Source organism: Trachemys scripta, chromosome 10 (assembly GCF_013100865.1).
Source record: "Trachemys scripta elegans isolate TJP31775 chromosome 10, CAS_Tse_1.0, whole genome shotgun sequence".
NCBI classification, from domain to species: domain Eukaryota; kingdom Metazoa; phylum Chordata; order Testudines; family Emydidae; genus Trachemys; species Trachemys scripta.
In genome coordinates, this window is record NC_048307.1 from 58,605,251 (window position 1) to 58,626,601 (window position 21,351).

Here is a 21,351-nt window from a genome sequence, read left to right on the forward strand (position 1 = left end):
ACCACCACCGTTGGCAAAGAAGAAGTTCAAAGTGACCAAAGGCTAAATCGGCAATGGAGACGGAACTACCCACTCAACCCTCGCTTTCCCCTCATTGCTGTAGTGCAGGGAAAGCTTGAACAACTGCTGTCCATATTGCCACTGTTATGTGGATAAACAGAAGTCTTCAGTTTCCAGGATAACAGTTTAGCACCTTTCCCAAGCACTAAAATCACAATTTAATAAATATTTAAACACAATATACTTAGTCATTCATTACAGTGACTAAGCAGTTTCTCCTGTAACTGAGATCTTTCTACTCTGCTTTTTTGCGCATTAGTGGAAATTTTAGTGCCAGCTGATTTTCAGATTCAAAGGCTCTTGGCTGTTCAATTATTGTAAAACAAATCTGATCATGAATAATCACTTTGTATATTTTCATGCACACAGCTCCCTAATTCCCAGGGCCGGCTCCAGCGTTTTTGCCGCTTGGAAAAAAAAAAAAAAAAAAAAGCCACGACCATCAGCAGCTCTCCTGCCGCCGGTTCATTCTTCGGCAGCAATTCGGCAGCAGGTCCTATCCTCCGAGAGGGAGTGAGGGACCCTCTGCTGAATTGCCGCCGAAGAGCCTCTCCGTTGGCCGCCCCAAGCACCCGCTTGCTGCGCTGGTGCTTGAAGCCGGCCCTGCTAATTCCTTATCGTGAGATAGCTGTGGTGTGACTGAGATCCAGATGTCCCAGAGTACATTCAAATATCAAAGCAGTTATGACCTGTGCAAATAAAAAACAAATCTGCTGTCAGGAAGTGTTAATAATTGTGCTCAGTGATAGTTGATACAGGTTCCTCTCTGTTGCCTGCAGCCTATTAAAATACATTTTTGAGTATTCCTCAACAGCCCGCTCGTGTCTGGGGGGTTCCTCACAAACGGTTAGTTTGTGTTGTTATTTCACTGCTTAAAATGGCAATGTCCAGGGTGCGTTTTGACTTACTGTTATTGGGGCTGGCTCCAGGCACCAGCGCAGGAAGCAGGTGCTTGGGGCGGCCCCTGGGAAGAGGCGGCACGTCCAGGTCTTCGGCGGCAATTCAGCGGTGGGTCCCTCAGTCCCTCTCGGAGAGAAGGACCGGCTGCCGAATTGCCGCCGAAGAATGAAGCGGCGCGGTAGAGCAGCCACCGAAGTGCCGCCAATCGTGGCTTTATTTTTATTTTTTTTCTCTTTGCCGCTTGGGGCGGCAAAAAAGCTGGAGCCGGCCCTGACTATTATTCTTAAGTCTCCATGCTGATTTTGATCCTGTGTGAGACATGGTGTTCCCTTAGAACGGGTGAGGAAGAGCAGAAGTGCACATTTTGCTCAATGGAGGACTATGCTGACAACTTTCCAGGAGCACAAATTGTACAAAATGGAGTATTTTGTAGGCATCCTATTCTTTTTAATAAATAGAAGTGTGGCTCAGAAATTACAATATTGAAGATTATCACAGATCAAGCTGTAGCATCACATTATAAGACTTCGTTTCATTGGGTCTAATCTCCATATGAAAAATGAGGGGCAGTCCCAGGATGCATCTGGCTGGAGGCTGCACTTCACACACTGATGATTTTTTATTTTTTTTATTTATTTTAATTTTTTTGGCAATTACTTAGTATGGTTTAGCCCAGAGGTGGGCAAACTACAGCCCGCAGGCCACATCCGGCCTGCGGGACCATCCTGCCTGCCCTTGAACTCCCGGCCGGGGAGGCTAGCCCCCAGGCACTCCCCTGCTGTTCTCCCCCTCCCCCCCCCAGTCCCCCAAAGCCTCCGCTCGCCAGCACTCTGGGCGGCAGGGCTGTGAGCTCCTGTCGGGCAGCACCGCTGCAAGAGCCACCGGCCTGCCCCGGTGCTCTAGACTGCATGGCTGGCTCCTGCCAGGTGGCGTGGCTGCCAGTCCTGGTGCTCTGAGTGGCATGGTAAGGGAGGGGGGGGTTGGATAAGGGGCAGGAGATCCTGGGGGGCAGTCAGGGGACAGGGGGCGGTTGGATAGGCATGGGAGTCATGGGGGGTGGGGCCCCAGGGGAGTGGTTAGGGGCAGGGGATCCTGGGAGGGGGCAGTCAGGGGACAAGGAGTAGGGGAGGTTGGATGGGTCAGAGGTTCTGAGGGGGACAGTCAGGGGGCAAGTGGGAGGGTGTGGATGGGGCGAGGGCCAGGCTGTTTGGGGAGGCGCAGCCTTCCCTACCTGGCCCTCCATACAGTTTTGGAACCCCGATGTAGCCCTCGGGCCAAAAAGTTTGCCCACACCTGGTTTAGCCTATCTCAACAGTACCTGTAACAAGCACTCTTGCATAGGTCTTCTGTGAATTACAGCACTTGCAAAAAATCTACAATGCTCCATGCTGTACTCTAGCTAAATGCTTGCTCAGGTTTCCACTGGAGGCTATTATAAAGGAACACATCATAGTTAGGATGATAGCAGCCGGAATCTGCTAGCCCACCATTTTCCAGAAATCCAACATGATCACTTCCTACCTGGCAAACAGGAGAGGTTGGGTACCTTAGATCTTCTAGAGGACAAATAGACAGGGCACAGGACAGCTGCTGTTTTGGAATGGAGCTGTCTATTGCTTCAATGACTATTGGTTAGGGAACAATGAGTCAAGTCTGCTAGACTGAGCACAAATTATATTAAAAGATACTTTCTCATTGAAAGCAGCTTTTCAAACATTTTATGTAGCTGTAGGTCACTAACTGACTCTAAGGTATCTTGGAATGATGGGTGCTGTGTTAGTTTAAGTTTGTATTATTATAGGAAGAGTAGACGGGGTGAATTACATCTAATAGGGACCATTGTCATCAAAATTCATTCCCTTTTATCCCAACACCCTTCCCCTTCTTCCCAGACTCTCCTCCCCCAAACAGAGTCTCTTCCCTCAACCCCTTACAATAGATTCTTGTTTGCCTCTTAAGTGAGGTGGGTCATTTAGCCCAGCCCACCACAGCAAGTGGCTAGCTGGCAGCAATTAGCCAGGTGCTGCACAGTTGTTCTGACTGACTCATTGCAGAGTCTGAGCCCTCACTGACCCCAGCAGCTGGGTCCCAACCATCCCCTGAAGATAGAACAGGAGGTTAAAGGAAAAACAAAGATGGTGCCACACCAAGTAGTTTTCTTAAAAGGGGTATGAATTTCTCAAACTAAGAAAATCGGAAGGGCCTGCTTTAGTAGCAATCTTCCTACCCCATCCCATCGCAGCTGTCCTGGTGTAGTCACACTGCTATATTTAAGGTCACTCCAGCCTTTCCATTGCTACTCTCTATTTATAGACATTTAAAACTCAGTAATAACAATTATGCTCTGGGCTGCAATTTGTTATTCAAGGTCTTAGCCTGACAAGGAATCATTTTGCCAAATGTATAGTTTGTTCTAAGGATGGCTTGGGAAAAATAGGCATTGGGTTGAACTTTTGCCCAGCCTCTATCCTGACCCCTCCTGTTCTCCAGGACCTCTCATCAGGGGATGGGTGGGCACTCACTTCCTTCCACCACTGCAAGGTGGCCTTCAGAGGGCAGGCAAGGTGGGAGGGTCCCAGAGCTCAGGATGTAGTCCAAGACCAGAAGTCTACACAGCAGCCTTGCAGCCAGAGCCCCACGAGCCTGAGTTGGCTGGCATGGGCCAGCCGCAAGAGTCAGTCAAACACCCCTCGTTTGACCCATGTCGTGGTGGAGCAGTTCAGTCACCCATCTGGTACACTTCAGCCTTATAGATAAGCAGCCATGCCACCCAGTACAGGAAAGTTTTTAGAGGATGTCCAGGTGACCTGCTTTAGTCCCTCCAGTTTAAGATGGTCTTTAGGTGATGGCTAGCCACCCCTCTTTGTTGGTTCAATGCAGTTCTATTTGCCCTATGATAATACTTAGCACAGTACTTTGTATAGCTCTTTTCTTTGTCCAGGCAGTTTACAAAATAATTAATCCTCACCATATATAAGAGAGGTAATTTTATTACATGATGCTTCAAAAACTGTAAACGTACATAGAGCCAATGGACTTTCTGTGCCAAGAGAAGTTCAGTTGAATTCCCACTGCACTGGATTGTTGTTCTGCTGTGCCAAGCAGGGGATTTCTGGACCTACAAGCAAATGTAATATGTATTCATATGTCCCTGTAGATTAGATGAGATCATCTATTCTAGCTTCCTGCTCCACTAATGTTCAACACATTTTGCCTTCTGTGCACCTTTTCTGCATAATGGGTTCTTACCAGCCCTGTCCCCCCCAAAAAAACCTTTAATATTAAGTTCTCTCCTACAGCCTTAGAGCTTTCTTTTGATTTGCATGATGTTTTATGACCGACACCTAAGAACCAAATGATAGACACTACTCCTTAATTTGACATCATGTCAACGCCTCAAGTAAACTCCAGAATGTATAGTAAGAACATCAGCATTCTTTGTTCCATAACACCTTACGTTTTCCTTTGTTAATTTGTGTAAGGATCCTCACCACTGCATGTCCATTTATTCTTGGTTAAATCTGTTCCTCTGTATTATTCGTCCTGGACAGGCTGCGTCAAATTGGATAATGTGAGTTAAATAATAAACACTTATCTTTGAAATGTGGTTAATAGTTAAGATGTATGAAATGTCCAATATAGCAGAGTGTCCATCCATCTCTTTGCGATGTGTCTGTCTATTGCCTAGCATTACAGAGCCCTGATCATCTATGACTGCGGTCTCTAGTTGCTACCATATTATTTCACTATTAAAGGTGTCCATTTAATAGAAAAGCTAGAGTGAGCCTCATAGTAATACTCCTGGGGTAACTGTGTAAATGACATTTTCATCTCAGTGAAGCTGACTTGTAAACAGATACACCCCAAGGTAGCCCTCAAAATATAACCATTTTGTGGTGCTTTACATGCATTAAAAAGTAGTATTGTAGGTTTAGTCTTGAGGTAGCTGAATGAAGAATTCAGTCTCGCCACACCAGGGAGTGAAGTCCTAAGGCCAGGGGCCTGGAATGAAAAAGACCATTTGCTTTATATGTATTGCCCAAGAGTCCACGGGTGTTTAGATTTGATCTCAAAACTTTATTTTTATTATTTGACTTTTCTAACACAGAAATATCCCCTTGCCTTCCCAATTAGGGTGGGGGCAGACTTTAAAAAAAAAAGTCATCTCCAACTTATGAAATGTTTTTCTAGTTTGCTCTGAAAACTGCATGAACTCATGGGTAGGAAAACCACAAGCAGATACGGCAGTGATTACATCCAGAGTATGTAGGGAGCACCCATATCTCTCTTATTGTTGGTCTCTTGTGAAAGGCAGGCTGATATGGAATTTCAAATGAAGGAGGAGGGGAGAATGCCTGGAAGAAGCAGTGTATGTTGGTGAGGGTAAAGTGTGCTCAGACCTTGAAGGGGTTAAGAATTCCAGTAATTATTGCAGAGGCTTCACCAGAGTGAGCTCTGGAGGTTTGTATAGATGTGTAGGAAGCAAGTGGAGGTCTTTGCAAGAGCATGACATGACTGAATGATTTGATTCTTTGGGGGTGGGATGGTAATGATTTTGGCAATCTGAAACAGGGCAGAATGAGAGTAAACAGCATGGCAATAATCATCTGGTAGTTATAAAGGGAGGACAGGAGCACATCCACAGACACAAAGGTCTGGTAATGTTGTTTTAAGATATGGAAATAAAACAAAAGTCCCAATGACGGACTGTGTGATTTCTAGACATTTTGGGTGGACCCAACAGAACAGTGTTGCTCCAACACAAACAAGCGTGTAAAATGTGGTAGTAATATTGCTGTATAAAATTAGTTTGTGCTATATTATTTCTGTAAGATTTAGAATAGTTTGGAGTTCAATATTTTGCCCAATTGGTGGGGAGCGATCTCAAGTGTCACCTAAGGAAATTGCAGAAGATGAAGATAGCTTCAGTTGAGTAACCAGTAATTTGATTTTTATACCTTTTTAACCTTAAGAAGGGTTTAGATGGCCTTAAAACCAGAGGAAATATGCAGTGGTCTATAGAAAGCAGAGGCCCCAGGGAGAGAAGGGATTCCCAGAGCATTGAGGCAGACTTGATTAGTTTCAATCTTTATAAAAAGTACTATATTCTGAGCAAGCAATCAGCAGGAGAGCAAATTTTACAACACCTACCCCCAGTACAACCTAACTACCTCCTATCCATATCACAATGACTTACTGAGCAGTATACCTTTCCAGATCACATTTTATATCTAATCTCATAGGAAAGAATACTGCTCTGCACCTTTCCCCTGTACACATTCTGTAATGCTGTACATGAACGCTCTAATGGTATGCAGGGGGTGGAGGGTAATTTCCCCAGTACAGGCACAGCAAAGGACTGCCTCCTGGAGCTGCAACACACAATTAGGCCTTGATCAAACAATGGAATTGAATTCTTGCCAATGTATGACAATTTAATCCCTGATCAGGACCAGTCAATGTGCAATCTAGTTGTAATCTATGTTGCAGGTCACTAGAAAAGTCCATCCAGACTCTGTGTGTGTTCCCCATGCTAGAGAAGTCTTATGACAAGCAGCCCCATCTGCTGGTTTCCAGGCCAGCCTTTCACACACTGTGGCATCCTTAGGATGACATGATTAGCTCTGTCTTGCCAGTTAATATTTTTACAGCTTGTTTTTGATGTAAAAACTGTTTTAATGAAAATTGGAGTATTGGCTCAATCAATCATACAATATGTTTTTTTCATTGGCTTGGTTTTTATTGTTTGTTTTTGTAAAAATGAAAAGAGCTCAGATTTGTTTCACTTGCAAAGTGAAGGAAAATCTTCCAGTCCCTACAACTCATCTCTCAGAACTACTCATAAAGTCAAACGCACTGTCCAAATGTCTAATCAGAATTGCATCCAAAGTGCCTGGTGTCCTACCTGTATTTGGAAATGTGAATTGGGCTGCTTGCTTCCTCCCACAGGAAAACCTATGAGAGGGAGGTAAAGAAGGGGGAATCCCAGGGGCTTTCCTTGAAGTATTGTCTTCCCAATCATTCCTTCCAGCTGGGCTGTCTCCTTGTAGAAATGGGGCCTGCCTCAAACCCCTTCCATTGCTTGGAAATTACATGAGCTCCCTAGGAAATGCATACACAAAGGCATATTTAGGCATCCCCAGAGCTGAATAGGGAGATTTGCCTGAGTTTGGAGCCAAAGCTTTCAAACCCAGCAATACAAAGCACAGCTGGCTTAGAAAACACGCTGCCTGTAACAAAAACAGTCACTCTATGGAAAGGCTTCCAAAGCACTATGGCCTTTATATCATCCAGTGTTCCTGCTTATTTTCCTGGAACATGTGTTGAGACTTGTTCTCGTCGTGTGATTCCAGGGAATTGGATACGAATTGTCATGTTGAAGTTTAATTCTTCAGTTGCAATAGGCTACTTGGATCTCCTGCTATGCACCGAATAATCTTCTGGCTATTATAAGGGTAATCTTCTTGAGGGTTAAAGCAGATAGTACTTTACTTGGCATTTACAGCTATAGAAAGAAAACCTCTCTCAGGCATTTGGATCCAGGTGGTTTCTCTCTTGCCATCAAGTCTCTGAATTCCTATTCTGTCTTCTGCCAATCAGAAGTGTCCACCTCCTCACTCTCTCTCATTAGCACAGCCCTGCACCTGTGGTTGCCTGAACAGCTAGCGGTAACACCTGAATACCAGCCACCAGGTGCCCACATAGTATCACTGTCCCTCAAGTGGGATTGCCATCTATCCCAGGGCATTTGAGATTTTTGTGGGGCTGGTGTAGGGCTTGCAGAATCTGAAGGCCTCTCACAAATCCATTCAGGGTTGATGCAATGCCTGCACAGCTCAATAGCAATATGGAAAAAGCTCTTTGTTACCTGCCATTGTAATGGACTCTTGGCTTTGCCACAAAAGAGAGTTCTTCTGAAACTTCTGCAGCTTTCTCTCACAACGGGTGCAGCTAACAGTCCCCTGCTGGTGCTTTCATCAGTTCCCCTGCCCATTAGACTTCTGAAATCCAGAGCTCATTGCTTCCCTCTGTTTGGATTATTGGGCCACATACCGTATATTTCATCCACAGAGGAACACATTTATATACATTACACATACACACGGGCTAACTACAGAACTACCATTCATTTCCAATTTTAATGTGCCTGGTTTCCTGCCTGGTCTCAGAAGTAAAAGCAAAAGTTCAGGGGGAAAATGAAAGTCCTTCTGGTGTAATTTTATTTAAGTGTTAGCTCCCAGAAGACCTTTATTCTTTACAGGTGTCGATGTAATATGAAAAAACGCCACAGAAATAAAAGCACCTAAGTGCTTTTTCATTTTTACCCTTGACTAACAAATTCAATCCTCAGTACACTTATTGTGTCTCCTCATTAATGTTAATAGCAAGTGCAAGCATTCATCCTTGGGAGAGCAGTTTGTGAATTCTCTCCTTTCACTGGCTGACCAGAGAGATAGTAAATATAAAATCCAAGGGAAAAAAACTCGCAGACTGAAGTAGCCCTGTGTAAGCTTGAAAGCGTGTTTCTCTCACAAATAGAAGTTGGTCCAATAAAAGATATTATTACCTTTCCCACCTTGTTTCTCTAATATCTTGGGACCAACACACCTACAACACCACTGCATATAAGGAAAAAGCTGACCAATAAGTGTTATTTTAGCTCTTTATCTCACAGTAATAAGTACAAGGGTGTTGCCGGCACAGAGTGCCCGAGGACAGCAACAGCGGGTTCGTTGCCCGGTGTGCTTCGCGTCAATAAACACACCAGGTGGAGAAGCAAACAAAGTTTATTTGAGATCTCAAAGCGGTGCAAGGAGACTGGCACGTCTCAAATCAAGCACACTAACAGAAACAGTTTTTCTTCTTTTATACATTTTGCAGTTAAGCCTCATCCCCCCCCCTTCTCCCTCTAGCCCTCCCTTTCTCCCCCCCCCCCATTTCTCCCTCTACCCCTCCCGTCCCTGGTAATAGTTACTAAGCAAATAACGATTACATTTACGCAGTTAAGTCATTCTTGGCAGCTATAAGCCTAACTTGTTAGTAACTTCTTTAAACCGTTATCTTGTCCTTTCTCCCTTCAGCCAGAAACATGCAGGCCTCATTATTACCGCTTGATACCAGTGTGAGCAGGAGGTTGCACACAGATAACTCGTTGCTTACATATTCCAATTGCACCTGGCTTTTGAGGTTGATTAGAGTTTAAACATGGAAGGATAGAGTTTGGTTCACTTAGGCCTAGTGCAGGAAGGCTTCATTGACACTTGTGGTCGTCTACCCTCCCGAGTTACCTAGGGTGATGCCTAGTGACGTCAACAAGGGAAAGACCCACAGAGAGAGGAGTCAGGCTACAGGGATCTCTTCCTGAACATTGTCATATTCAGTAACTTTTTTTGAAATCCCACTGTTCGTTTACAGCAAGTTAGTCACTGGCATAGGTTCTTGGAGGGTTGTTCTGCATCACAAATAATATATTCCTGAGGAAGAGATGCAGTTTCTGTTCCTAGCAGACAAGGGACAAGCCAGCGTGATTTTGGTTTTTCAAAGCCTCACCCAACATATGGTGTTTTGTGGGTAGTGGTAGGGGGTGCAAAATCAGGTTTCATTTTATCTGAACCACCAAAAGCAGGTGGTAGGGGGAGTTCCAGTTTTATCACATCCTTAATTTTTAGGAGCTGTGGCTGGCAATTTAAGGTATACATCCATTTATTCTACAGAACTGGCCTACTGGCCTCCTAACTCCCTGCCTGCAACCAAAATCTCATAGCGCAGGTAAGCCTCCTCTGAACTCGCAGCTGTGAACCCAAGAGCATGAATGATTGTTATAAATTTGCTCCAAATGCTTCCTACGACATCATCCAGGCCCGTCGACGGGGGTGCAAAAGAAGCAATTGCCCAGGGGCCTGGGTGTTTTTAAAGGGCCCAGCCGCTGCTGCAATAGCAGCAGCAGTGGCCGGGAGCCCCAGGCCCCTAGGCAGGAGTTGGGTGCTACCGGCGGCGGCGAAGGCAGCTGGACGGGCATGTGGAAGCCCTAGCATCTTTACAAAAATCTAGCAATATTCAGGAAGGCATCTTTGGCTATGATGTTTTCAGGCAGTTCAGTATATCACTATCAATAAGATTGGTCTCTGTCAGGGGTGGCTCCAGGCACCAGTGCAGCAAACGCGTGCCTGGGGCGGGAAGTGTGGGGGGGCGGCAGTCAGGCAGCCTTCAGCAGTGTGCCTGCAGGAGGTCCACCGGTCCCGCGGCTTTGGCGGCAATTCGGCGATGGGTACGCCGAAGGCGCAGGACCGGCAGATCACCTGCAGAAATGCCGCCGAATCCGCGTGACCAGCGGACCACCGCAGGCGTGCCGCCGAAGGCCGCCTGACTGCTGTGCTTGGGGCGGCAAAAAAACAAAGAGCCGCCCCTGGTCTCTGTCCAAAGATACAAAGCCCCGCATTCAGCACATGCATACAAGTGACTTTTCCTCTCGAGATCAGATAAAGTCCAATATTTTTCCTAGCAATGAAAATTTGTGTTGTATGTTTTATTTCAACTTCCTCTTCCATAGCATATATATTATATGCGATCCTTCATATCCTATAAAGAATTGATTTCATACCAGGTAGTTGAAGGCTGCTATCAAATTGCCCCCTCATTCTTCTCTTCGGTCGACTAAATAAGCCCAGTTCTTTCAGCCTCTCCTCATAAGTCATAGGCCCCAGCCCCCTAATCATATTCGTTGCCTCCACTGGACTCTCTCCAATTTAATTCCAAAATGTATATATTTAATTTAAATATATAATTCAAAATAACGAATTGTACGTCTTATATTTAGGCTTACAATTTGTTTAATTCTGGTGCTGTAACTGGAAAAAAAAAGTTAACTACATCAAGCAACACCACAACTTATGTATATTGGGTTCTAGTGTGTTATCAATAGGATAAAAAGTAGTGTCGTAAACCTCAGCCATCCCTTTCTAGGGGGCCTAGTGACTGTTCTGCCCTGGGGCCTGTCATCATCTGTTCAGAGCAAATACAAACATTCCAGACCAATAGCAGATCCCCTTAGCAGATAGACACATTAGGAAAAACTCTTTCTGGCCATTGTTAATGCTTCAAGATTTTAACGTGCCCACAAACCTTTCTTCCCATAAGCACATTACAAAGTTTAAAAGCGCAACCACTTACGAGCATATTTTAGGGCCACACCCCTACTGATAGATCACTTACGAAATGCAGCTCTTCTCAAGCAAATGAGCTGCACAATATAAGCCTGGCACGACACTGCCCTCACCTATCAGTGCACTCTTTGCATTAGTGCACTGCAGGGGTTTTTTGTGCACTAATGCAAAGAGTGCACTGATATATACATATATATATATTGTGTGCCTCTCACACTCCACACAATATATATATATGTATATATATATGCTCTCTTCCACCATTTCCTGCCTGCGCCTTTCCTTTCCTCTCACTTCTCCTCCCCTTGCACTTCGCCTTGGATACTTGGCGGGATTGTAGCCACTCCGGTAAGGTCATACCACATCACCCACTGCTTCACATTTGAGCACAGATGAAAGCTATAGACAGACAGACACCCCCACGCACACACCCCCTCCAGGAGCTGATGCAAGTGCAGGTGCAGTATCACTGTCCTACCTAATCATAGCATTGGCACAGCAGCAAGCGTGTGAGCAAGGAAGGAGTTTCATATCAGAAGCAGAATCTCTGGCAAAGGGCACCCTGCAGCTTAAGCTTTAAATATGTTTTGTGTGTTTGGGAACAGGGGAAGGCAAATGGTGAGCCCTCTGTGAAGTATTCTTTTATTACAAATGCTACATAAGAGGCTCTAGAAGAGCTGACTTGGGCAATCTCTGTGTCTCAAGGCAAAGCTTACTAATGTAGGTAAAGCAGCAAAGAAGCACATGATCTGGTTACTCTGCAGATAGGTGTTTGGAGAATGGGATCTCCTTCCTCTTTGTCCGCAGTTTATCACAGAAGATGATAATGTAATGTCCACTACAGCCCCTCTGAGACCTCATGGGGGCAGAAAGGACTATATCCTGCTCCATGCACATGGATGCTCCAATGACCTAACACGTCTTTCATCTATAACTACTATGATATTTACAGAGGAACCTAAGTGGGTGGGCGTGGCCTTCAAATCCAGCAAGTGTTTTCCATTGGCTGAGCTGGTGATGTAATGGAGCAAAGTGCAGTGGGGTTGGTTGAATTTATATTCATAGTTATGGTCTTGGAGTATTTGCCTTGTCAATAACTCCTCTCTCCCCTCCACATCTAGTGTTCGGAGGCAGACAACAAACCGGCCCCCACCAGCTGGAGGAAGACCTAAACCACAGCCAAAACCCAAACCTCAGGTACCGCAGTGCCGAGCACTGTATGCATATGATGCTCAGGACACAGATGAACTTAGTTTTAATGCCAATGACATAATTGATATAATCAAAGAAGGTAAGTAAAGAGATTGGTGGGTTTTTTTGTTTGTTTTAAATGTCCTTTGTTCACAAATTGCTCCACAATCCCCAGGGTACACTGTCATTGTTAATGGGGGAGGGGGGGGGTTTAACTGCCTGGACATTTTCCTGGAGAATGACTCCTGCATTTCTTGAGGCAGTAGGAGGCCTGCTTTTGGGACAGGCAGGATAAAGAGGAGCCATCACAGCTATATCGTGCCCGCCCTAGATTGCTCAGTTGAAGATAAAGAATATTTATTCCCCACTGTGGAGTTCAAAATCAAGTGCCCCACCATAGCCTCTGGTAGCATGTATAAGACCATGACAATGGCTAAAGCACATCAGCTGAAAAGCAATTAATGATGCAGTTCCAATGCCAATACCCTCCGCCCCCTAAGTGAATAGATAAGGCCTTGCAGTGTGTCCAGAAGGTTAGCCAATCCAGGCTCTCATAGCCCTTTGTATTTGGTCTCTTAAGGAGTAGCTGTGGAAGGGTTTTGCCAGTCTGCACAAAATGGACATAAATTAAAAGGCGGCTAAAAAGGAGGGGGACTGAACATGAAATAAGGATTTCTAAAACCTCATTGTTTATTCTGCTCTTTTTGTCAGATCCCTCAGGCTGGTGGACAGGCAGATTACGAGGGAAGCAAGGACTGTTCCCCAACAACTATGTGACCAAGATATAACAGAATACGAAGGTTTTGTTAAATGAAGGATAGCATGACACTACCAATAATTGAAAAATAGGATGCTTTCCCCTCCCTCCCTCGCCTGAGGACAAATGGCAGTTCTTCTCAGAGGCCTATAATTCTTAGCAGCATCTTCACCAGTGAAGTTGTATACAAGCAAGAAAAAAAAGTCACTCTGTTTACTGTCCATAAAGCAAATGTGCAAATCTATGCTTCACATACATGTATGGAAGTAGTGAGAAATTAATTATTTATTATATTTAAGCCTGTTTCTAGTGCAGAGTGAATGAAGGTGTTTAGTCCTTACAGTTTTCCTGAAACTGCACAGTGCTTTGTAATCTGGGACCAGGGACTTTGGCAAGGTTGTATTTAACAAGTGCCTTTAGTTTTTATACATATTATATATATAATGAAGATGGCATTATATGCACATTTCCTCTGATGCAGATCACTCTGGGGAACATGGTAAGAATGCTGCTACATGTCACAAAGATGTAGGATTGGTGATGGTATATTTAAATAGTTCTGTACAGATTGTAATGGAGTTGGTTTATTGCTTGCAAGTAAAGTTTAGGGATTCCAAAAGGCACAACACAACAAAAAAAAGAAAGACGCTGTGTTCTACAATGATGCCTTCTCCATGATTTATATTAGAATATGGCTGGCCCATGTTGGATTTATGTTTAATGCTCTACCTGTTACAGGAAACAACTCTTCCCCTGAGCTGTACATGTTTAGAAGCAGATCATATACTGTATATAAAAACTAATATAGTAGAAATATGTATGAATGTATAATGTAGTATTCACTGTACTTATCCATAAGGTAGTTTTATTAGAAGTTTTGTGCCAGGTACTTCCAAATATGCACTATTCTTTTAGTGATAAAACCAGTGTTAATGCTTTTAAGCCCAGTTGCCTCCCCCACCATTTACAATGGCTGTTGCTTACCATGCAGATATCCTCAGCATCCATTCTTTTTCTCCTGACATTCCATCAATAAAATACAGGAAGCCAGGAGCTGAGTTGGTTTGTTAAATTTGTAGTATGTCTGTTTTGCTTGCATGAGTAGCTGGAACTCTTCAGAATGTATAACTAAGCTCCTAACACAGAGTTCCAGAGAAGGAAGCAGTAGGGTCTATAACTATATAAAAAGACACTTTCCTCTGAAGACAGGTATACAGGGGCTAAGAAAAACATTCAGTATGAGTGGTTAGAGCAGTGGTAGGCAACTGGCCCCATACAGGGTAATCTGATTGCGAGTTGTAAGGCCGTTGACCATCTGCAGGCATGCGCCCCTCCTGTGGTTCGCCGTTCCTGGCCAGTGGGAGTTGCAGGAAGTGGTGAGCTGTAGGGATGCACTAGCTGCTGCTTCCCAAAGCTCCCAGAGGCTAGGAAGGGCTGTGGGGGAGGCAGTGCTTACGGCTGGTCAACATTAGCAAAACGTCTCATGGCTTGCAATTGGATTACTCACAGGTTGCCCACCACTGTTACAGGTAAGTACTGCACAAGCTAGTATCAAGTTGATTTTAAAGGCAGTCTTCTGGAAGTTTAAAGTTGGTTTGGGGCCTGCAGGGAGCCTAAATTGCCCTAACACCACTGTCCCTCCACAATGCACTGGTTGTAGATTAAGGATGTGCTGAACACTGTACAGAAACAGCCAAACCAAGCATAGGCCTTAGCAGTTTACAATCCAAAGTGAAAGGCCAGAGAGGGAAAGCTGACAAGATTTATAAAAGAAGGTCCTATTTTAAAAAGGGGGCATAGTCTGTAATTTCAGGATTAGTATTAGCTTACTTCCCTTAAGTGATAAAATTAACTTTTACTCTAAGAGGCATTTGGAGGAGAGGATAGTGTTTTGGTGAACAAGTTTTAGGAATGTGTTCCTTGTAACCAGCTCAGCATAGAGAGGGAGTAGAATTGCCTCAGCACAGGAACTTCACCATAGAGAAGCAGCATCTGTCAATAGGCACCAGGAGAAATACAAGAAGAGATTACAAATTCAGAGTTGAGATAATACTGATTGGAAGGGTCAGCCTATGGCGCCTTCTCACTTAAAGTACTCAAAATTTGTTCTGTTTGTATAGCACTGATTGAAGGGAATTTTGGTCTGCATAAGGCTCCTCATCACTACAGTGATGTAAATAGAGATGGGTTCAGGCAACCACACTGACCTGGTAGTATGCAGTAGAATTGTCACCACCAAAACCAAAACATTTACCTTTAGTATCACCCTCAGTGCAGTAGGTGAGGCAAAAACCTATCATTTTCAACACACAAAATGGTTTGAGACTAGCTAGGGCAGTGTCACAGAGTGCTGTACAATATGTAGTTTAATTAAGCCTGGAACTGCTCCAACTGCCATGAAACTTACTGAAAGTTTAGGCCTTAACCCATTTCAGGACTTGGGAAGAGGTCTGAACTTGGGTCTCCCACATTGCAGGAAAGCACTCTAGCCAGCAGAGGAGAGTTTCTGGGGCAGGTTTTGGTCTTCTGTTGAAGCTACTCCAAATTCAAGTCCCTGCACAGATACTTAATCAAGTGGGTCTCCCACCTCCTAGGTGAACACCCAAATCACATGTTCTCTAGCCCCATAGCCTTCCATTGGGATAGTTCATAATGAACTTGTTAGTAGTTTCACTAGCTTAACTCCAGCAGCTTTAGGAGGGGGAACCCTTTTCTTTACTCTAATTGCCAGTTTCCTACTATCTTCCTCCTTCCAATAGCAGTAGGAAGCTTTAGTTATATGGATTGGAATTAAGTTAAGTGTCAGCTATAGGGGTGGATGATTTTTTCCATTTTCCAAGCAGCTCAGCCCTGCAAGAGTAGCTGTCTGGACATGAAGTACAGTTTATAGCTTATACATGCCCCACTTCTGCTGGCCTCCATGCATCAGGCAATGGTTAGCTCTAGTTACTAAATGTAGACGTTCAGGGGGCTTGTTATGGGACTACAACTACATAAGATACAGGCAGAGATGTATCTTAATACTACTTTTCCCAATTTGAGGCAACTGCAGATTTTACTCTCCCACCACCAAAAGCCAGGCTGCTCCAGCTTATGAGTATAGATTACTGCTAGACACCCTTCTGTTTGCCAGATTTATGTCAACTACATACTCTAGAACCCTTTGTTTTAGACAGTGAAGGTTCTGACTGCTGGCCTATTAGGAGGGGGTCATCTCAATTACCCAAAGTTTACTAATTAAGGAGGTCTTTTCACATTTCTTCTGAAAGTCAAGTTCTCATAAGCACCATCTACACTTACTGTAAGTAATGCCCAGGGAGAGGGTTTTTTTTTTAAAAAAGGAGCTTTATTTCTAGATATACAAGAGCATTAAAGGGCAAGTTTAAAAGTTTGCTTTCAGAGTGAATCTGAGGTGTCTGTACTAAGATTGAAGGCTATGTACAAAAGCAGCAGTTGTGCCTCAATAGGCACATGTTGACAAAGTGCATGGAGTAGGAATTGTCTCCCTAGGATTATCCCAAGAGAGATGAAGCAAGGTCTTTGACTGGTTTGGAGTTCAGTTGAGGAATTGTGCTGATCCTCATGAGTTTGCTGCTTGCATACTTGTTCCTTATGGCCTGCAGGAATTAGAGAGACTGTTAAGTAAATATCAGGTGGTTAAGCCACCTACCCATGTCCACTGAAGCACTTTGAAAAGGGGTCAGGAAGTTGCTTAATAGTCAAAAGAGGTAGCAAGAGCACACTCTTAGAGTAAAACTGAAGCAATAGACATCTGTCAAAGTAATTAGTGTTACTAACATTTCAAACAATTAGATATTTGCCCTTAGCATATACTTACAGTGTATTTTGTTAAGTTCTCATTTACTCTTACTACATTCTTGGCCATATGTTGCATAATTAGCACAAGATTGTCTTCTGCATACCCAGTGTAGTACTGCTGCTTTACACCCTGCAATACAAGACTAGTCAGAACCCTAGAGTAGCATCTTAAAACAGATTAAGACTGCCTGAGGCACTACAGTTTACTTCAGGTAATAATTGTAATAAGTTAGGGTTAGACTGGACATTAGAGGTGACAAGTTCAACTTGAGCTTTACCATGTGTAGCTTAGATCAGAATCATCCTTGCTATTGGGTTAGAGTAGTGGCATCCAACTTATGGATATGAAATCCTTACAACCATATTTCAGGAGCATCAAGGAGGCCACAAAGATTTTCTTGAATCTTGTGTGCTGAGCAGGTTCAGCGGGCAGGAAAATCCTCAACAGGTGCTAAGCAGCTAGTCAGCACACTTAACTGCTCTGTGCAGCACAGGGGCTGGAGGAGAGGTCACCTGTAACAGCAGGGCTGATTCAAACACTTGAGTTTAAGAATTGCAGGGCTCAAACATGTTTTGTTCATAATCCAGGTGCAAAGTTTTCTATTTAAAAATTGCCCAAGGGCCACAAGTAGACATCTTTGACTGCCTGTCCCAGTAAGACTGGTACTGTGATATCCTGATACTATTTCCTAGACATGGTGTTTCCCTATCTCGTCCAAGAACTGGTTCTATGCAAAAGCTGTAAACCAAACTATCTGCACTAACTTGTTAGCTTGAAGTTCAGCTGCTGTGGTTGGAATTCAACATCATGCAATCACCATTCTTTGTAATATCAGAACGCACTGCTTTCTGGAGTGGAATTCAGATACTGACCAAAACCATTTCACTGACTGAAAGTTACTACTAAGCTTAGCTATTTAGCGCTCAAGGACATTTTGGAATTGTCTTTTGAAGCAGATGAGACCTTTTAATGCAAGGGAAAATACTCAAGGCATGTGACCTAGTGGTCAAGCTGGCTTTTCCTGCCATTGTTGTTCCTGAGGATAGTTTAGTTACTTAGCTAGTATGGGCCTGTGCACTATAACACTGACAAAAATGTTCTACCCTTCCAACTGATAGGCCTGAACATGCCAATGCTTAAAGGCAACATGCTACAATGGTTCCATTTATTACAACAACATTTCTTGGATTACTTATACTATCAGATATACTTTGCAGTGACCTCACTATTATGTTGGAGTGTAGCCTACATGCTTCATAAGTTTGACAGCAGTCTATTCTGTGGCCTTGAACACATCACAAAAGCAACTCACCCATTTGCCTTGCCCCAGAACCTTTTGAGACAAGCATAAGGCAGCAGCTGCTATCTCTGAAGGATGATGGTGTATCATATCATAGTCTACGAGTGTCAGCTCCATCAGGTATTTTGCTAGTGTATGTTGCTCAGCATCAGCCTGCAGGATCAACAGCTTGTTAGTTCATGAAATTTGTCACTTCCTTTAATAGGACCATCAAGGTGGTCCAGGTTAATCTACTTTATGTTCTTCCTCCTGTTTGGAAGAGAGAGTCAACCCTGTTCTCAGTCATACAAGTCTTTGCAACTATGTTGGGAAAATTTGATATCTTCCTTCAGGAGAAGGAGGACAAGAACCTTCACTTGTTTTCCCAGGTTAACAGGGCTCAAGTTCAGTCTAACAGGCATGTGTCACTGTAGTGTTTGCAACAAGCACTGCAGCATATTAGCATTACAGACCTAGCAAATGAGGGGTGTCCCACCTCTCCCTGAAGAGGCTAGAGTAAGACAATGGATTAGTTAAACACTTATCAAAAGTAAGCTGAGGTATTAGAGCTCGTTTTCACCTGATAAGGCTTCCATACTTTGAGCTGGCAAGTGAAACTATTACTATTAAATTTTCCATTCCTTGTCTCCCTTCAGTTTACAAGCTCACAATACATTTCAACCACAGTTTTAGTATCTTTAAAAAAAAAAGAAGAACAGAAGCCTCAACATGATTGTAAAAGTTGAGACATTCATGTTATGAATTGCAGCAAAGGCTGATAAGTTACTTTGTGGTCATGGAGTCAAGCAACTCAATACTGCTCAGTCCTTTTCCTATAACAAACATTCAGCTATATACATGGCCCACCCACCAGAAAGTCTCCCTCCCACACCCCATGAGCCTCCTTTAGCTCATCATGCTTTAAGTCATGAGGTAAGATATCACTGCCTAAATGAAGTGTTATTAATGGGTGTCCGGACATTCCATGCCTTCAATACTAGTGTCTCATATGCAGGAGAATTTTAAGATAGCTAGAAGAAGTACCTACCTCACCAGCTTTTGATGCTCTCCTTAAGAAGTGGAGTGGTAGAGGGCGTCCCAAGTCAAAGTTCAGCTCCCTAAGAATCATCATTTCCATCTCTCTGATCTGAGAGCTGGAGTATGCATTGTCAGTGATATAAACAAAATCGGCAATATCAGGGGAGAATATCTCCTCATACTTTGAGGCAAGAAGCAATGCTGTAACACCGGCCAGCTGAAGCTTCTTACGGGATACTGGGTGAATCTGTATAAGGTAACATGAGTTTAGAGAACTGTTTAATCTTCATGATGTATTATCTTTCAGCAAGTACAAGGTATGTGTTTCCATTTAGTGAGTCAGTACATTTAAGTTTTCAGCATGCAAGACATCTAGATTTATCCTGGGATCCATCTGTGTCCCTAGAATGACTTGTGTTAAGTAGAACGCCCCCTTACACCTCCACTTTAGCTCAGGTTGAAAGTTTAAGTTAATAGATTTTAAGTTTGCCTGGAAGATCTGTAACCCAGAATCCATAAACAGAGAACAAGAGTTATTTTAGATTAAATTAGTACAATGAGTCTCCTGATCCAAGCACATGTTGTACAGGGTTATTATGTTTTAGCTACTTACTTGTAAGAAGCGGTCCATAATCGCAACACACATATACAGTGTTTCCTGCAAGAGCTGAAACCTTGAGTGGACCTGAACCAGCCAATCAACTAGAATTGCACGCATACGCCCATTGATCTCCTTCCCATTGAGGTAGTGTGGACGTACTGATTGCTGCAGCTGTTGAAGAGATTACTATGAAACAGACTGAAAGCTTAATTTCACCTGAATGTGTAGTACTTAGGCATCCATACCTCAAGCTGCCTCAGATACAGATAAATATCCTTTACATAGTCACTACAGAGTTGAGGATTTTCCCAGTCATCAGCATCAATATCCTCTATATTGTTAAGCAGCACATCAGAGAAAGCTTGGCATAGGTCCTCTTCTTTCATGGATACATCCATAGGGGTTGGAGACAGGATCTAGTAGACAGATTATATAGTCACTGAGGTTCACGCATTAAGTCTCTCATTTTAAGATTTTCCCCTCCTACCCACAACATGAGTTGTGAGTTTGCCTGTAAACTAAACCAGACCAACAGCCACCAAAATGGCATGTTGAGTCATGGTTTAAGATACCGACAATATTGAGCCTATAAGGCCTTTACCCAATTATAGATATATTTCATGATCTGAATTTCTTTTGCGAGTCTTAAAAAGGTAGTGTTAATGTCACACCACACGATAGTTGCTATCGTGAGCTAACCAACTGAAGCCAGGAATAATATCATAAAATTAATCTGATCTTTTTCTGAAAAGGGGATGGAGCACATCTATAGACCAAGTGTTAAAGCTCTGGCCTAGAAAAGGCTAGAATGGAGGACCAAAGGTTAGGAACTGGAGAGTGGCATAGGAATTTGCCATTTCCTACCTTTGGAACAGTCTCTTCAAGAGAGAAATTCACTGCAGCTGGAGGTTTAGGTTGTGCAGTTACATTTGCTGGTTTAGTAGCTCCTTTTGTAGTTTTTACAGGTACTTTGAAGCTCTCTGTTTTCTACCAGAGGAAAGAGGAACAGTTAACACAGAACTAATAAATTACCTTTCTGACAGCTAGAGTTGATCTACAGCTTTACCTTGGCTGCATGTGTTCCTCTGGTTGTAACTCTATTCCCAATCTCCTCCAAAGCAGCCCTTTTGTTAGTCACTTGACTTTTGGCTTTGTTGTTAAGTCCTGTCATAGCATTCTCCACCCCTCTAGTAATCTGCAAGGGAAAATTGTAAGTAAGGTTTNCCTCTGGTTGTAACTCTATTCCCAATCTCCTCCAAAGCAGCCCTTTTGTTAGTCACTTGACTTTTGGCTTTGTTGTTAAGTCCTGTCATAGCATTCTCCACCCCTCTAGTAATCTGCAAGGGAAAATTGTAAGTAAGGTTTAAAAAAAAAAAAAAAAAAGAAGAGCTAGAACTCCTCCGTATAGAATTAATTACTTTCAGATTACTAATCTCAAAGTCACCCACCACCATGGTATCTGGGCACCTTCAGTAACACTAAGTGCCACTGCACCATCTTTTGTTTCACAGCACACAACTGTGCTCAACAGGATGGGGAGGT

General features: G+C 43.5%; 2 protein-coding genes across 2 annotated transcripts in view; one reads left to right on the top strand and one right to left on the bottom strand.

The window, feature by feature from the left end:
* MYO1E (myosin IE) overlaps positions 1–14,124 on the top strand; it is a 144,601-nt gene extending 130,477 nt beyond the window's left edge. The window contains exons 27-28 of the mRNA XM_034784617.1: positions 12,245–12,414; positions 13,026–14,124. Of these exons, the coding sequence (XP_034640508.1) occupies positions 12,245–12,414; positions 13,026–13,102 (247 nt within the window). The 3' untranslated portion in view covers positions 13,103–14,124. The remainder of the gene's footprint in view (positions 1–12,244; positions 12,415–13,025) is intronic.
* On the bottom strand, positions 14,120–21,016 carry CCNB2 (cyclin B2). Its single transcript, XM_034784618.1, has 8 exons — positions 20,876–21,016; positions 20,674–20,796; positions 20,055–20,225; positions 19,822–19,980; positions 19,219–19,455; positions 18,204–18,344; positions 16,910–17,020; positions 14,120–16,688 (listed from the first exon to the last, which is right to left on the bottom strand). Exons 1-8 carry the CDS (start codon positions 20,978–20,980, stop codon positions 16,584–16,586), a joined length of 1,152 nt encoding a protein of 383 aa, XP_034640509.1. The 5' UTR covers positions 20,981–21,016; the 3' UTR covers positions 14,120–16,583.
* Positions 21,017–21,351: the final 335 nt, after the last annotated feature.